Here is a 17441-nt window from a genome sequence, read left to right as displayed (position 1 = left end):
GTTGTGAGCTTCTTGGAAAAAGGTCAGTGTTTCTTTCAGTTCTGTTAAGAAGGGATTTAGCAGTGTGCATTGGCAGTGAAAGCAGACAAAACTCTCCTGAGCTACATTTAATAGGAGCATAGCCAGTATTTATAGGGAAATTATTATTCTTCACTCTTCGGTGCTGCTTAGCTGTATCTGGAATAGCGTCTGGTTTTTGATTCCTGATCCAGGAAAAACAAACTGGAAGCAAGCCTAGCAGAGGGATTGTCAGGGTGGTCAGGAGGCTGGAGCACAGGCCCTGTAAGGGGAGGCTGGGGGTGATCATGGGGAAAAAAAGAAGGCTCAGGGAGACCTAACAGCACCCCCTTTGTACCTACAAAGAGGTCATCAGAAACACTGGGGCCAGGCTTTTCATAGTAGTGGGAGGATGAGACATGAGTGGCATCCTTTAATGAAAAGGAGATAAAAAAATTAAAGAAATCTCCTTTCCCTGTAAGAACAACCATGTGGTGTGGAATGGGCTGCCTAGAGAGTTTGTGCATCTTGGAGATGTTAAAGGTACAGCTGGATGAAGCTCAGGGTGAGCTAATCTGATGTCACAGCTGATGCTGGCCAGAGGCCTAGAGACCTCCTGAGTTTTCTTCTAACTTGAATTATTCTGTTAGTACTTCTGTTTCTTCAGAAATTACTCTGACCACTTTCAAAACCTTTGTGTTAGGAAAGACTGTTATTCTGTAAATAAAACTGGCTTTGTTTATGCTATATGGATTATTGCCAGAATGAGTTAACTTTAGCACTAACAAATTGCCATTGAGCAGGTATTGCAGCCTTGGCTTTTAAAATATATGGGCTGATGATAACCAGGAGGAATATCCAAGCCTGTCATGGTATCAGAATATGAAGCATCTTTGAAAAGCATCAAACTCTCAGTTACTAAAAATGATTCTTTGGAGTCTGGGGACAAAACAGTTGAAGAGTTTGAATAAGCCTTCGTGTTCATGTGATTAAGGGAAGCCTACTCAGGAGTGTTCAGACTGGTAAGGGCTCAAAGATACATTTCTGTTTTAGGTAGTCACTGGGGTCCTGGTCAGTCCTCTTAAGGAAAAATGTACTTATTTTATTTAGAATCTACATATTTGCACATAAGCGAGCATGGATTTTTTTTTTTTTTGTGCTTTTTGGGACATACAATTTCAGAAACCTGGCACTGCTGTAGAACACACTGAATCCTAAATGCCAGAATGTGGAAACTAATGTCCCTCTCACAGCTAATAGGTGTGAAGAAACAGAATTCCACAGAAGTGGTAAGACTTGGATTATACAAATAGATAACCAATAACCTCAAAGCTTTTCCCTTTGTTGTGGGTTAAGTGTAGAGATTTAGTTCTTCAAGGATGTCTTCTGTTAGTACATTAGTAATCCTAAATGAAAGAATAGCAAAATCCTCTCCAAAGAGAGGGTATGCTTCTGTTAATGAAAATAATTTTATGCAGTGTATAGTTAATGCTTTTTATAAAAGTTGAATTTTATTGCGAGTGACAATATGACAAATCTCAGTTCTGAGAGCATTTGAATGAATGGTACTTCTCTAATACAGCTTTCTTACTTGCACTTTAGTGTCACATGAGCAAGAAATGTGTTGGGAGCCTGTTAGAGAATGTGTATAAACTTGTAACTTTTGGATAAACTGTAGTTCACTTTGCGTATGCATTTATATATTGTAAGCATAAATATTGTACTGCAGAAGACACATACAGCTCTGAAAAATATTTTTACTGTAGGGACATGGAAATAATAAGCAAACCTAGTAAACTCAGTCCTGTTTCTGCATAGCTGAGTATACTTTGCTCAGAACTGATTTAGCAGTTGTTTTTTATTTGTTTTCTTTCTTTTTTCCGGTGGCCTACATGCTGTAAGGTATATGTATAGCATGGAAAAAGGGAAAACTGAGATCTGGAATGCTTTTAAAAATAGAAAAACCCTAAAAAGCCAGATTTTGCTCATTGCTGTTGAGATAGCACAGGCTCCCCAGCTTATTTTCTAGTTTTGGTCCCATAGGTAGTTCTAAAAACTTGGCTTAAAATACAAACTACCCAACAGTTGTTTCCTGCTAGTTGTGATATAGATGACATGACAGAAATAATAATATATTATTCTCTCCAACTGTGTAGTGGATTTTTTTTTCTGCAGTACTTGATTTACAGACCTTTTTTCTGCAACTGCAAGATAGAATACAATTAGAGGTGTATCAAATGTTTGAGTAAACCTTAACAATGGTGAATAACACTTAAGTACTACTGCCTAGAAATCTTTTTGATCTTGTGCACGAGGATGTAACTTTCCTTAATATGTCAGAGCAGATCAGTGTTTCTGTTTTGGACACTCTTGTTCCAATAGTACAGTTCACATTTGGAGCAGTAGATTAAGAGCTACTTATTTGGAAGGTCTGTGTGAATTTTAACTAATCAGTCCTTGATAAACTATAAAAGTTAAAATATTTTTGAGAAATGTTATGAAAATTCCAAATACTAGATTAGAAACACCAATTGTGAGCTAACTTTATGTGAAAATGACCTTTCTGTGAAAATCAGATGACTAATAAGCTAAATAAAGCTGCTTGGTTTTCTTACATTATAGTATAAAGAACCAAATGTAGATGTGCTTTCTTCCACTCCTCTCGAAGCTGTAACCCCAGTCAACTGTTTTCTTTCAAATGACAGGCAAATGGGGATGCAGAAAACTAAAGAAGCTATCTGCATGGGAGCAAGTAGAAGTTGATGATAAACAGTTAGGACCCCTATTCTTTTTGCATCTCTCGCTCTTACGATTTTCCTTGAAATATGTTATTTCTGATGATTGGCTTGTGTAATATTGCTTGTAAAGAAGCTCCCCTCCTTGACTTGAGGATATGTGTTTATTTGGTAGAAGGTATTGAAGTGGCTCCAAAAAGAAAACTTGTTCATAAAACCTGGGTGTATCCCTTAGAGGACTTTTATTTATAATTTTCAGTTACTTGGCCAGTTTTGTGTGAGTCAGACTTGCCCAGTGGCTGTGCCATAGCTTAGCAATTGGGTTTGGTTTTTGGACCATAGATGTTGTCAAGATGGCCAGGTCTGAGCCTTGCTGCCTGGTTACAGAAGTCTAAGGCCTACTATTAGGCATCTTATGGGTGTCTCCTGGTTTTGATATGTGGCCATTCAATTTTCGACTGAAGCAATAGGATATTTTACCTGAATTAGTGCAAGGACAATATGGAGCCTAAAAAGAACACACGCCTCACGGGGACGTGAATGGATTTGTGAATTGAGGACAGGGACTTGGCAGAAAAACTGTGTACTTCTGCGGAGTTCCTGAAAGCTTCGAGCACAGTGGCTTTGTCCTTTTCATCAATACAGTTTCTGCTTTCTTTTAGAATATGGGAGGAATGGGTTGAAAAGGCACTGTAAAGGAAAACCTGTTTTATATGTCACTGGTCAGATGATGTATAGTACCTTGAACTATCAATGTCAACGAAAGTTTGACCACAGCATGCACTCTGCTTGAAATAATCTTGATGAGACATCGAAACTGGTAGATCAATATACCTTACAATCCATTTAAAAGTACAAGGAAGGAACAGAACTTTTGTCTGCAAGTTGTAGGTATAATAGCTTTATTTAATAAGTTAATATTAAACCCTGCATGCCACTATGCTTTTAGACAGTTAGGTTATTGCACTTTACTTCAGGTGCTCTTTGATCTTTTAAGCTTAGTTGGCTGTCATTAAACACCTGGATTCTCTGTTCCTAATTCATGTGTTGACCATATTAAATGTCTTCACTGTTTGGGTAAGTGAGGGAGGAGGGACCAAAACATAAACACCCAACTTTCTAGGTTGTTTTGGTTTTAGATTGTCCTTGCTATCAAGACATTGGTTACTAGATGCTTTTTTTTCTAAGCAGGTGGTTTTCTCTTAAGCCAAGTTCTGTGATGTATGGCTAGGAAGACTGGGGCTCTAGTTTCCCTCATGATGACTCAATTGTACATATAGCATGACAAACTGTGGCAACCTGTGTTGCCATGCAGAGGCTTAAGGTGGTGGTAGCACTGAATTTTTCTTAGAAAACAATTAAAGGAGAGAAATATAATTTGCTGGTAGATAGTGGACACTTTGTATACAATAATACTACTTTTTCCATAAGAGCTGAACAAAGTAATAAAAATAGATCACAATTCTAAATGATTTCACAGAACTTTAAAGGCGGGAGGAGGAATGGCCTTTTTTTGACTAATGTAAGTTCTGTAGAGGTGAACTGCATTCTTCTGTTTGTAGAAAATGTTGTTAAAAAATCTACTGAACTGACAAATGCAATCTGAAATAAATCCTGTGCAATAATGAATCTTGCTGTGTGTTCCTGTTTAAAAAAACACCATATATTTTTAAGTAATTAAAGGACAAAACCAGTTTCATTTGTAGTCTGCCCTACATCATAACTAAGAATAATCCAGAGGTATATTTCTCAGTTCTCTGAAATTTCAGGCATGGTTTAGTGGGTACTGCAGTAGTTATGTAGACATACTTTTTTTGCTGGTTGAAAGTGCCATTTAGATCCAAGAAAACTTAATGGAGCTCTCCACTGAGTAGATTTTTCTAGATAAATCTACATTAACTTTATGCCTTACAAAATCAAATCCTGTCTTGCCCTTCTGTGTTCTGTCCTATCACCCAGACAAACAAGATTTACCTGATCTATATGGGCAAACCATGTTAATATCTGTAGGAACCTTAGGGTCAAAAAGGAGCATTTCATGCATAATATGTCTAGAGCAATAAAATTCAGTATTGTTGCAAACAGGGGTTAGTCATAATTCTGACTACTGATAAAGCAAGTCTGTGGATCTTCCAGAGAAGAGTGATAAAGCTGCAGAAGGGGCTGGAGAACAAGTCTTACGAGGAACTGCTGAGGGAACTGGGGTTGTTTAGCCTTGAGAAGAGGAGGCTGAGGGGAGACCTTATTGCTCTCTACAACTACCTGACAGATTGTAGAGAGGAAGGAGATGGACTTCTCCCAAGTGACAGGGAACAGCACAAGAGGGAATGACCTCAAGCTCCACCAGGGGAGGTTCAGGCTTGACATCAGGAAAAAATATTTCACAGGAAGGGTCATTGAGCACTGGAACAGGCTGCCCAGGGAGATGGTTGAGTCACCTTCCCTGGAGGTGTCTAGAAGACAGGTGGATGAGGTGCTGAGGGGCATGGCTTAGTGATTGGTTGGACTTGACGATCTTTGGTCTTTTCCAGCCTAGTGATTGTGTGATTCTGTCATTTAGTCCTTTTTTTTTTTTTTTTAATTCCTAAACTAATCTGAGATGTATGAAGTTACTTAGTAGGAACTGGCTTGAATTATTTCAGAGTAGCCAGCTGTCTCTAGTTTGCCTTTTGACCATATATGTAAATAGACTTGGATGGAACTTAGAATAACCATATTTGAGATATTTTATGTCACATTACTAGTTCTGAAGGTTCTCAGTATCTATTTTGTTTTGTTTCAGGTCATACAGCATTCCACTATTTGAATAGTGAAAGCACAATGGACACTTTTTAAGAGTTTTACAAAAATCAAGAATCATCTAGTAACAAGAACTTTTGACTTTGAAGAACAGACTTTAAAGAGGCCAGAAATTGGCACCAGTAAACCCGATTGGAATGAATACCATTGAGACAGCAAAGCTTGAAGAGCATATGGAGGGTCAAAACAATGAAAATTCTAATGGCTACTCACGACCTGCTCTCTCAGTCAGTGAAGAGAATAAAAGTGGCCCTAGCAAACCAAAGGGTTTGTCTAATGGCTTGCGAAAAACAGCAAAGAAATATCCTGATTACATCCAGATTGCTATGCCTGCTGAGTCTAGGAACAAATTTCCCCTGGAATGGTGGAAAACGGGCATTGCCTTTGTCTATGCTCTCTTCAACTTGATTCTAACAACTGTCATGATCACTGTGGTCCATGAGAGAGTACCTCCAAAGGAGCAAAGCCCTCCCTTGCCTGACAAATTTTTTGATTACATTGATCGTGTGAAGTGGGCTTTTTCTGTATCAGAAATAAATGGAATGATACTAGTTGGATTATGGATATTTCAGTGGTTGTTTCTTAGGTACAAGTAAGTAGCTGTGTGTCTTTTATTCTGCTGTATGTTTTTAGAATGTTGTTTTCTCTCATTCACTTTAGGTAGAAAAAAATCTTAGGGTAGAATTTGGCAATATTATAAAACAGGGCTGGCAGGAAGATGACAAAGAGATGACTTCATTAGAAAATATTCCAGTGTACATGCTGGACATGGAAACACATGGGTTTCTATTTTTCAGTAATGTTTTTTAAATCTGAATTTCTAATGTCTATGTTGTACTAGTCAAATTTATTCTGGGATTGTTGCTTGCAAAAGTGTGTTTACTGATAAAAATGTGTTTACTGATAGGGCAGTGTTTAAAAAGGGGAGATGGTGGTGATGTAAAAAATCTCATCCAAATTTTAGGAGGAACCCCGTATCCTTTAGACTAGAAGCTTTTTCCTTAGTCTGCTTAAACTGTACATACTTAAGTATGTGGTTATAATAAGGAACTGGAAATAGAAGGTCATCAAGTTAATGAAAGCTATGCCTAACTGCACACTTAAATTAGTCTGCGGCCACGTTGAATTTGTTAGGTGGCTTTGGTTGGAGCTTTGTGATTATGCTCTTTTATGACCTAGCAAGACTAAAACTTGAAGAAAGACTTCAATATTTGCTGTAGAGAAGTGTGTGGTGAAGAGCAGGAGATAGAGCTGCTCTTGAATTCTAGGGATTTAGATATGTAATAAAGCTAGAGCTCCGTAACTGTTGTATGTATATCCTGCATGTGAACTTTGTATTCAACCTTTACCCTTTCCTTTCAGATCTATAGTGGGACGCAGGTTCTTTTTTATAATAGGAACTTTGTATCTATACCGCTGTATTACTATGTACGTTACCACCTTACCTGTGCCTGGAATGCATTTTCAGTGTGCGCCAAAGGTAAGAGCCTTTGCTCCCTAGTTCTTGCCTTATTCTCTGCCTGAGTCCTTATGGCTCATTAGAGCAAATGGAAGATAATGTTCCAGGTGCTATTAAATAACACAGATTGCTTTGAGTTTGTCTCAGAAGTAGATAGTGATAAATCAGAAGTTGTGCAATACAGGAAGAGCCTCAAGCTGTTGCTGTAGTTAAGGTGTTTAAAGGAGAGTACCTGTGTTGAGCTACCAAATCAGTAACTTGCTTCTGAGGCTCAAGCTAATCCCTCTAGTACTGCAGCAATATATTTCTTACATGGTGGGATACCCAAGGTCAAAAATTGTAACTCATAGGGTCATACACAGGCTTGTGTTGCAGTATCCTTTTAAAACCCACAATGTTATGTGGTTTGTCCTGTTTTTCTTGCTACTTTGTCAAAAGCTGTCACAATACCTGAAGTCAACTGCCTGTCTCTGCTTCCAGCCTGCAAAATACATATATGGACTAAAACAAGTTCAGCTATTTAAATGAGCTGATACGTATAGAAACATGTACATGCTAATATTTCTACAAGAATATTAAAAAATTGTGGCAGCACAGTTAAGTGGTGACACAAAGTAATTCCTTTACTGCTGCTTTAAGTTACTAATAAAAGGTTGTAGACATAGTGACTTTGAAACAAACAGTATCATGTTGGTTGCACTGGAAGAACAGTGCACTTGAGAGAGTAAGAAACAGTTTTGTTGTGCATTGAGAAGACAAGGATTGTGTAACAAAAATATTGCCAATTTACTTGGGAAATAGATTTGTCACTTCTGTAGGTTCTTATCTGTCTTGAGGTACAACATCATGTCTGTTCAGTCTTATTCTTTTACATTGGGACAAGTTAGGAACATAGTGGACAAACTACCTTTCTTATGAATCGGCATCTATTTGAAAAAGCTTTATGTTCCACTCTTAAAGGCTCAGCTGTTTTGTTCTAGTAGCTCAGGGAATGACTGTGTGTAGTACACTGTATGGCAGCATGGGAAGGGGTAAACAAAGGAGGACTTACTTAAATTTCTACTGAAAGTGTATTTTTCTAGCATTAAAACAGGATTAATTACTTGAACTTTAGAAGAACTTGACAGCTCTTCTGGATCTTTGTCCCATGTTAATGTTTTTCTGATTATAGAAAACTCGATTATCCTTTTATCTTGTTTGCTTTTTTTTTTCCTCCAGAGTTAATCTTTAAACAGGTAGGTGAAACTAAGTGTTTGCCTACTATCTAAGAGAAATCAAAACCTGATCCTAATGGTTAAAAAAAATCCTCTAAATGTGAGTAAGTCTTGACTGATTTTGTAACAAAATTTAAAAATAAGTGTTTGAGGGTTTTGTCCTGTAGAAAGACTGGTTAGATCAGAGCAGAATGACAGAAGTGATATGCAAGGTTCCACTGAATTGGAACTGGTTTTGAATGTTATCCATTCTGTTGATGGCTGTAATGAGATACCTGACCTTAAAAATTTTAATGTTTCTTTTCAGTATATTCTGCATCTCATTCCCATACAATGCACATTTTAAAATAGCCTGGGAAAGCATAAACAGCTTGCTAGTGTTATCAAGCTGACCTTTAGCACCTGTCAGCTTTGATAGGCATGCTTATTTGTTTCAGAATATGTGAAAGAAAGCCAAAGAAAATGAGGATAATTTGTGTCATTTTCTCCCTGACTCTGTGTATGTTTGGGCAAGAAATTTACTCAAGTCACTTATGATGTATCTTGAATTGTTTTGTACTTTTTCCTGGTGTTGTAGTTGAATGGAGATTCTCAGGCAAAGGTTCAGAGGATCCTGAGACTGATTTCTGGTGGTGGTCTATCCATAACTGGATCGCACATCTTGTGTGGAGACTTCCTGTTTAGTGGTCACACTGTGGTATTAACGCTGATCTACCTGTTCATCAAAGAGTGTAAGTCATGGTATTTCAATGCATGTTCCTTGTTCAGATCTGTTGACCTGGGAAAACACAGTGGAAGTGCATGCCCTCAAAGTTACTGGTCAGCTCTACAGACTGCACAAGTACTATGGGTTTGAAACACTTCTCTCTTTTGGTAAAGTGTTTAGTGCTTGATTGAAGCACAGTAGCTTTTCATTAGTCATTGACAAATTATTCAAATTTGGGGTAAAACATACTGTAGTTAATTTTTTGTAAATCAGGTTTGTGCGTATTGGCTGATAAAACTCGGATTTTAAGGAATTAGTGGCTTGAACACAATGCCATTGTACACTTGGACTACATCCAGAAACCATGTCATTTCTTCAAGTCTTCAAGTGTGCTGTACGTGAGTTACTCCAAACAATGGAAAGTTGACTCATGCTCCTTGGATGTCTTCTGCTAGAGTGAGTTATGCCTCTTGAAGTTGGTAAGAATTTGGCAAGCCTACAGAAGATAGTGGGGGTTATCGTTTTCTCCCTTTGCTTTGTGTTGTTACGGATCATGGGTGTAGAACTCTAATCTGCACTGCACACACAGCACCAATTGAAGCTTGGGAGAACTGAGCACTAACTTCTAAATCTGATATATGGTAAGCAATACTTCTACCCTGGGAAACTGGCCACTCGTGAACACGTACTGGGGAGTTCCCTTTCCAGTTCACGTGTTTGGACTTGGAATCTTCTCTCATACTGTTGTGTCCCAAACTATGCAAATGCTAGTTTGGCTCATGGGAATGTGTAATTCTCACTGAAACAAAAATAAGGCTAGCCAGTGTCAGCTGAATGCCTCCTTTTTATTAAAATGTTAAGGGAAGCGTTGCAGTGCTATATCCTGCCTTACACAAAAACCACAATGTAAAAGTGCCTGTTTAATATGAGAAACTTTAAATCTGCATATGTGAGATATTTGTCAAACAGTGATTTAAAATGCTGATTATAGGCTGCTGATTCTTAGGCCTAGGTCCTTGTAAGGTGACCATTACTAGGGGAATGGCATGTGTAACTTAAGAAAAATTACCAACATGGTATTAGGAAAATAGCCTTGTTATTTGCCTTGTTTTGTGTATGTTGTTACAGCTTTTAATGCTGCTTATGTACTCTTTAATATCTTTAGTATCAGGAAATATAATATTTTGGGGGCTAATGCACTCATCTACTTCTGTGATAAGGGGCTAGAGGAATTATATCACACAATTCTGGTAATAAACCCTTTGCTGCCTAATTGTTAGGAACATATTTCAGTGGAATTGTTCTCTATAAATGAGAAATCGATAGCTTTTCACTTTCTACATCCCATATAACTAGCAAAATGTTATTCAAGTAAGGGCTTGAGCCATATAATTGCTCTGAATTGTAAGTTGCTTGTGATATATTTTACACTATTTTGATGTGATATGTCTTCAGTACAAGATGCATTCTGATGCATTTTTATTTCTGACATAGTGGATTCTTTTTTCCTCTGCTTTTCTCCTCCTTTCTTTCTTTGCTGCTTCATGTATCAACCCATACTTGAGCTTTTTTGCCAGGAATATTTATTTACATTTCTTTGCCTTTTGTCTTCTTGCTTGGAGCTGCTTTACATCAACTTTTTGAAGGTTACTTGATTTCTTTTTAACTAGTAGATATAGATTTGTCTTCAATGTTTTGGGGAGAGTTGAGGGAATTTACTGTTTTGATGCTTGTGCCAAAATTGAAGTCCTCCCACAGTAACTATTTTGCAGAGTCCTCTCAAACTACTACTGGATAGGCTTGTTGAGATTGCTAACTTCTCTGCCAGTATTGTGTGAAAGTCAAGGCTGACCACTGCCCCGCAAGGCACGGGGTGCCAAAACCTCCCACTGTGAATGAAATGAAGCCCATTAGCCTGTCAGAAGTTATGAATAGTCATTGTGACACCCAAGGCATTTTTCATTTGGGAGAGGAGGGCAGGGGAACTTTTCCACTGAAGTGGCTTAAGTGCAGTTTGAAGAATAGCTTTACTCCCATTTGTTAATATTTAATGAAAGGGTGTAAAGTCACATACTGTACTTCCTCATACAGTGTACTGTTTCACAGAACAGAGGTTTCGTGCAAAGTGGTTAAAACTTAGGAAAAGACACTCTTAATTCCTGTTTAACCTGTGATCTCTGCTCAGGTTATATCAGTTCTAGACATTTTACTTGAGTGTAAGTTTACCTAAGTGCAGACTGTAGAAAGAGGAGAGTTTCAATACAACCAAGTAAAATAATCAAAATCTGTATCTTTCCTCAATTCTTCCTCTTTCTCTGCAACCCATATCCTAGAAGTGATTTAACTGGAAAACAAAATTTTAGTGAATGGGTGACGTTGCTATCTGTCTCTAACTGCAAGTTCATGCATTTATTTTACAAAGTAAGAACACTTCAGTTAGTTTGCATAACAATTTAGTCTCATTTGCTGTGTCAAGCAGGGTTCTTGTACCAATGTGATATGAGTTGTTTCACAATTTAGTAGCCTTAATTAAATAATCTTTTTTTTTCTTTTACCCTTGCCTTTGGGGATTGCTATAATAATGTACATGCCTCTGTGTGTGTTTTTTCCTATCCCCTCCCTATTTCACAGATTCACCACGTCATTTCTGGTGGTATCACTTAATCTGCTGGCTAATGAGTGCTGCTGGCATAATCTGTATCCTCGTCGCTCATGAACACTATACTGTAGATGTCATCATTGCTTACTACATCACCACACGGCTTTTCTGGTGGTACCACTCAATGGCTAATGAAAAGGTAAGTGGCAAATACTTTTAGAGTCTATGTATAGCTCACCTGTGTTATTTCTGCACAAAGGTCAAAATTATTTCTTGATCTTGAAATAAAAATTGAGGTTCCATATTGACGTTTAAACAAATTGGGCAAGGAGTTTCACTTTACTGGGGTTTAAGTAAATATTTAATGGATTCCTGTGTTCTTTTTTGATCTGTATTTATTTCTTTTTTTTTTTTATGAAGTCTTTAAATTCCTCATACTTTGGCTTAGAAACATTTCTTTGAATTTCAAGGTTTTATTGCTGTAGTGGCTGTATAAGAATAGCCATTATTTGCCTAAACTTATGAATAAACAGTAGTTTAATAATAGAATTACTGACCAACCTGAATTACCTAGACGTACTAAAATTCTGGGGACAGTTCTGTAAATGTCTATAAGAGTACGTTGTTCAAAAGGTTCTACTGCCGTTGTTTCAAGAACACTATCAAGTAGGAGCATAGCTTTCAAACAATCTTTAAACAGTTTTCAGCTATTATCAATGGAAACACGATATACTTGAAAGGACAAGTTCAAGAAGATGAGTGCTTTGTCTCCCTAACTTTTGTACAGCAATATAACATCCCTTTTGTGTTGAAGATGTTCAGAGTATACATCGTAGTCCAAGTATACACTACAAACTATCTCAGTAATCTGTTTTTTTTCTAGACTAGATGCACCTCATCTTTACAGAAATGTGTGTGAATATATTGCATTTTTGTAGTTGTCTTGACTCAATGAAGCTAATTATAATGCTTTAAACTGATTGTCTGGTTTTTCTTTCCTCTTTACCTACTTGTGCCTATACAGACTTTAAAGGTCTCTTCGCAGACGAACTTTCTCTCTCGAGCATGGTGGTATCCAATATTTTATTTCTTTGAGAAGAATGTGCAAGGATCTGTTCCTTGTAGCTTTTCTTGGCCGATCTCTTGGCCTCCCAGCTGCTTCAAGTCTTCATGCAAGAAGTATTCACGGGTTCAGAAGACAGGAGAGGACAATGAAAAGTCTACTTGAAGAAAAGCATCTGCTTTTTTTTTTTTTTTTTACCCAAACATTAGTGCTGTAACCAAAGCTCTTAAGAGGACTACACTGCAACTGAAGAAGTGGACCAAGCTTCTGTGGAATTGATATGAAAGACAATTGTAGACTCGCATATTGCCATTTAATATTTTCTTGTTATCAGGCTGTACAGACCTATTCTATTCTTCAGTGCTAATAGAATGCACAACTTACGGGATTCTTTTTTTTATTAAAGAAAAAATGGAGCAGGACTTTGCTTTACTGATTAGATAGAGGTGCCAAAGACCACATTAACACTTTCATTACTATCACTCATCCACAGAAGCACCCCAAAAAAAAAATCTCATCTTTAGAGTTCTGGAGTGTGTAAGGGCAAAAACATCCTAAAATGTCAAGGCACGATACCGGCATGTTGAAGTATATAAAAAAATAACTCAGTTGTGGGAAGTGGTTTGTTGCATTATTATTGCTAATGAAGGTAAGGCCTTTGCATGACTGGTACAGCTATAAGGGAGTCTTGATGGTTTTTATAACCTGTGGGTATGAATATCTTATGACCCTAAAATACTACTTACCATGGTTATCTCCCATATATTCTACTCTAAAGCAATTTTTACATTTTTATTAGTGATTTTATATTTCAACTGTTGTGCTACCTGATGACTTTGAAAATTAGGAGTAGCTGCTAACATCAGAGCTCAAGGAGCCTAAAATTTTATTTTTAAAAAAGGACGCAGTTTCCAAGTATAAATCTTTAATTGCAGTTTGGCCTTGTGAATATAGCTATCCAGTGCCTCTTGGTGTATATACATGCAAATACACACAAAAGCACACTGCTGCGCAGTTAAACATGTGTTAAAACTACTTATTGGAAAGAGTGATCATACAGTTCTTAATTCAGGCAAGAGTCCTACATATCTCACCTGCTTGAAGAATACAAGGCCAAGTCCAAAATGGGGCTATATTTCAAATGTTTTACTTTTAGTAGCTATCTCTTAGTGAAACTATGTAGCAAGTTTGCTTGGGAGCCATAGTTCTGCATTGATTTTTTCTTTTTTTTTTACCTGTTTGCACATGTTTCTGTGACTTACTTTAAAAACCCAAAAAAGTGCCAAGGTTGAATACCTAAAACAGTAGCTTTTCTCCAATTACTACCTAGAACCATTTCATATTAAATGATACTGATAGAACTGACATGGAGATTCCTTTTTTCCCCAGGGTTTTGATCCAACTAAAATGGCTATTCAAGCAAATTGACTGAGAAAGTGGGAAACTACCATGGCATAAACATGTACCAAACCCACAAATAAACCACTACCTGGTTCTTGTTGGCTTTTATTGTTTTGTATTGTTGGGAAAGCAAAGTAGAAAATTAGCATACCAAGTTTAACCATTTCTGTTCTGTATTAATTTCTGCAGTTAACACAATTTTGTTATCAAATCTTCATTAAAACCTGATAGCAAAAATAAAACTACATTAAGTGTTGAAGAGATAGTAATATGAAGGAAATGCTGCTTTTTTTTTTTTTTACTAGTGTCTTGAAATGATTGCAAGTGTGAATACAGTTTAAATAACGACAGCTTGCTTTTATGAAGTCCACTTAGTTATAAAATGCAATACAGAGTATTCAAGTCTTTTTTTCAGGTAAGGGGATCAATTGCTGAGTTGTACATGAGAATATTATTTATATGCGTTTCAAATATTTTTGTGCATTATCAAAATGATACAATAAACAATGTTCCTTACAATACATTCTTGGTAAAACTTAGCTAAGAAAGAAATTCTGCTCATGTTTGGTTTTATTTAAAGTAAGCTTCTTGGAGTCTTAACATTCCCCTGGAAGTTGTATGTCTATGGTCATACCTATGTCTTCATTTGCTTGCTCCTGGCAGACTTTGAGCAGCTAAAAAGCCAGTATCAAAAACTATCTTTTAGAAATTGTGGGTGAATTTCATTAGTAGCAACCATGCCTTGAAAATAACATAATGAAAAGTGTTCCAGTCAGGAGCTTAAACAGTGGTTTTCATCTAGTGGCTGAAGAATAAATACTTTGATAGTCTAGATAGCTAATTGTCTGCATAACCACCACAGATCTTGGTGGGATTTTTTTAAAAAAAAAAATATATATTTCTTCATGCAGGATGAGGTGTGTGGTTTCATACAATTACGCCCTTTTCTGGAAAGTTTAAATATGAAAGTGATGAAATAGAACCAAGTAAAGGTTATGCTTTTGTTGGGCAATGTGAGTTCTAAGTCTGCTGAAGACTTCGATAGAAACTCCTTTTTTAATACAAAAGGAAAGTTTAAATGGTAGCCCTAGCTCAAGATACTTGATTCATGTTCTGTCTTGGTCCTTCTGCAAGTGCTTAAATTTTCACCATTGTATCAAAGCCCTCAAAAGTGGGTATGTGTCTAATTAGCACAAAACCCCACTTCTCTGCTCTCTCAGTAGCTTTACAGTGCTTTTGTGAATTTGGATGGTATAGATGTTTGAAGGCTCTTTAGGCATATATGTAAGGTGATGGAATGGGGTAAGTAATGATAAATGCTAGAGCTTATTGCTAAAGTAATTTATCCAATACAAACTACAGCTGGTACATAAAAACTATTAATTTAAGAACTTAGTGATCTTTGTACATAAGTACTCTGAAGCTAAAAACATGGTTTCATCCTAAGAAAAAAATTGGATTTATTTTGGTAAAAACCAAACCAAAACCAGAAGAAACTTAGACTTTGCTTAACATACCAATTGTTTGGTTATAGGCTGTATGTGCCCAATGTATTGCATTATGCCACTTAATTTACAATAGTAACTTTTCTTACAGACATCACGGGAGCTGCATCTGTACTGTGGCTATAAAATAAAATGTTCCTTCTCTCTGCTGAAGAGCATTTATATGAACTTCCCACACACTTAAAAAGAGCACCATGTATGTACACCTGGCTTATCAATATAACTTAGAAGCTCTTGGGTGCTTTGCATTTATGAAACAAGCTGGCTTAAATGTCTACCCTAAATTTAAAACTAGGTGTAAAAGGTTAACTTGAATGCTTAAAGAAATAGGCTGGTATGTGGTCATGCTATAGATGCTTAGTTCTGATGCCAGCTATGATGAACGCATACTTAAAACTGCTGCGAATTGACATTTTTATGGTATGTGTTTAGCACTCCCATGTGGACACAAATGGTACTAAGCGTTAATCGTTCTTCATTGCTGCTTTCTTGGATAGCTAAAGGTTGGGTTATTAATAAAAAGAGCTGTACTAAACACTGCTGTGAACTCTAGCAATGGCTTTGCTTCCCTCCTTTAAAAAGGGGGGATGGGAGACGAGGAAGGAAAAAAAAATCAAGGCTATATATTTAAAGTGCTATTCTCGTATAAGAGAAATAAAGCTTATTAGCAGACAGAACTGGGAGGTATTTTAAGATATGTGAGATAATTCTCTTAAGTGGGTTTGCTATAATCTAATTATCTGTATCTTAAATCAGAATCTGTTCAAACTGTGGCTTTCTCCCATCACTAGTATCTGAAGTAACTTGGCTTGTAAGTTAGCATTCATATGCCACTTTTATGATACTGGGAAGCATCATAAAAAAAAAAAAAAATGTACTGGGAAACTGGGAGTGAAGACAAACAGTTGTGGTATTTACAAGAAAAACAAAAGAAGATGAAAACATTGAGGTAGATGGTGATCACTTATTGCTTTTTTACATAAAATTGAGCTACAACTACACCTCACTTTTAAGTAATGTAGAATTAAATTGTTCAAGTGTAATAGTGCTTCCAAAAAAAAAAAAGAAACAGGCAGTATGAACGACTTCATTCTACAGTTCAGATGCGTCTTGTGCTGTGGACTGAGCTGGTTATCACCTGTAACTTAGAATATAAACAATACAAAAATAGAAGCTTGGAGATCTTAAAGTATTTAAATATGATTAGCAAACTTTCATAAGCTGTTTCCCCAAACAGTCACAAATACATTCTCAAACAAGAAGGAAGTGTAGGAAAAAGTTCTACTTCTGAACTTATCTGTTATTTCAGTAGATAATATTTTCTAACAAATTAAATGCCTGAAGGATGCTTTAAGATGTAGCAACAGTAGTTAGTGCTTAAAAGCTTGGGAAGATTTGACATTTTCAATTAAAATATTTTAATTCCTAAGGAACTAGGTTAGCAAATACCCTGAGAAGTTTGTGTTCTGTGCCTCTTTGCTGTGGACTAACCTTTAACATAACAATGCAAACCAGGTAGGAGGAGAGGGCAAAATGGCTCTTGCTGGAAGAAGTACATAGTGATTTTTTTTAATTAAAATTGTATTGGCTGCATCCTATGGGAAGCCTTAGCCATAGTACAGTTAAAAAAACAATGCTGTATTTATACTGTTGTATTTAAGGCAGACTCTTTTTCACATTGTATTGGTTGGCCTAGTCCTTCCCCTAGATGAGTGAGCGTTTTTGTTCTTCATTTGTGTGGTTAGTCATAACTGGGTTTAGCTCTGGTAAATGTCAGTGGAAAAATGTGGATCCATTGTATACAGTGCCTCTGTGTGTGGGTTTCTAGTAGTAGAGAAGTGCTTCTTTTTTAAGCCTTGCCTATATTAGTGTCTACTCTTGTATTTGCTTTTGGTTTAATAAGGTCTTTGGGAGGTTAGCATTTGTCAAACTGTAGCATTATTACAGAAGAATCTCCTTTGTG

General features: G+C 36.8%; 2 protein-coding genes across 3 annotated transcripts in view; both read left to right on the top strand.

The window, feature by feature from the left end:
* SGMS2 (sphingomyelin synthase 2) overlaps window positions 1-12969 on the top strand; it is a 28812-nt gene extending 15843 nt beyond the window's left edge. For both annotated transcript variants that reach the window (XM_069855539.1, XM_069855540.1), the window contains 5 exons: window positions 5515-6123; window positions 6894-7011; window positions 8782-8935; window positions 11542-11708; window positions 12534-12969. In XM_069855539.1, the coding sequence (XP_069711640.1) occupies window positions 5669-6123; window positions 6894-7011; window positions 8782-8935; window positions 11542-11708; window positions 12534-12737 (1098 nt within the window). In that variant the 5' untranslated portion in view covers window positions 5515-5668 and the 3' untranslated portion in view covers window positions 12738-12969. The remainder of the gene's footprint in view (window positions 1-5514; window positions 6124-6893; window positions 7012-8781; window positions 8936-11541; window positions 11709-12533) is intronic.
* RPL34 (ribosomal protein L34) overlaps window positions 1-17441 on the top strand; it is a 353120-nt gene that overhangs the window by 19648 nt on the left and 316031 nt on the right. The window lies entirely within an intron of this gene.

The sequence above is a fragment of the Phaenicophaeus curvirostris genome, chromosome 4 (assembly GCF_032191515.1).
Source record: "Phaenicophaeus curvirostris isolate KB17595 chromosome 4, BPBGC_Pcur_1.0, whole genome shotgun sequence".
NCBI lineage: Eukaryota > Metazoa > Chordata > Aves > Cuculiformes > Cuculidae > Phaenicophaeus > Phaenicophaeus curvirostris.
This window is presented reverse-complemented; position numbering and strand designations above follow the sequence as displayed.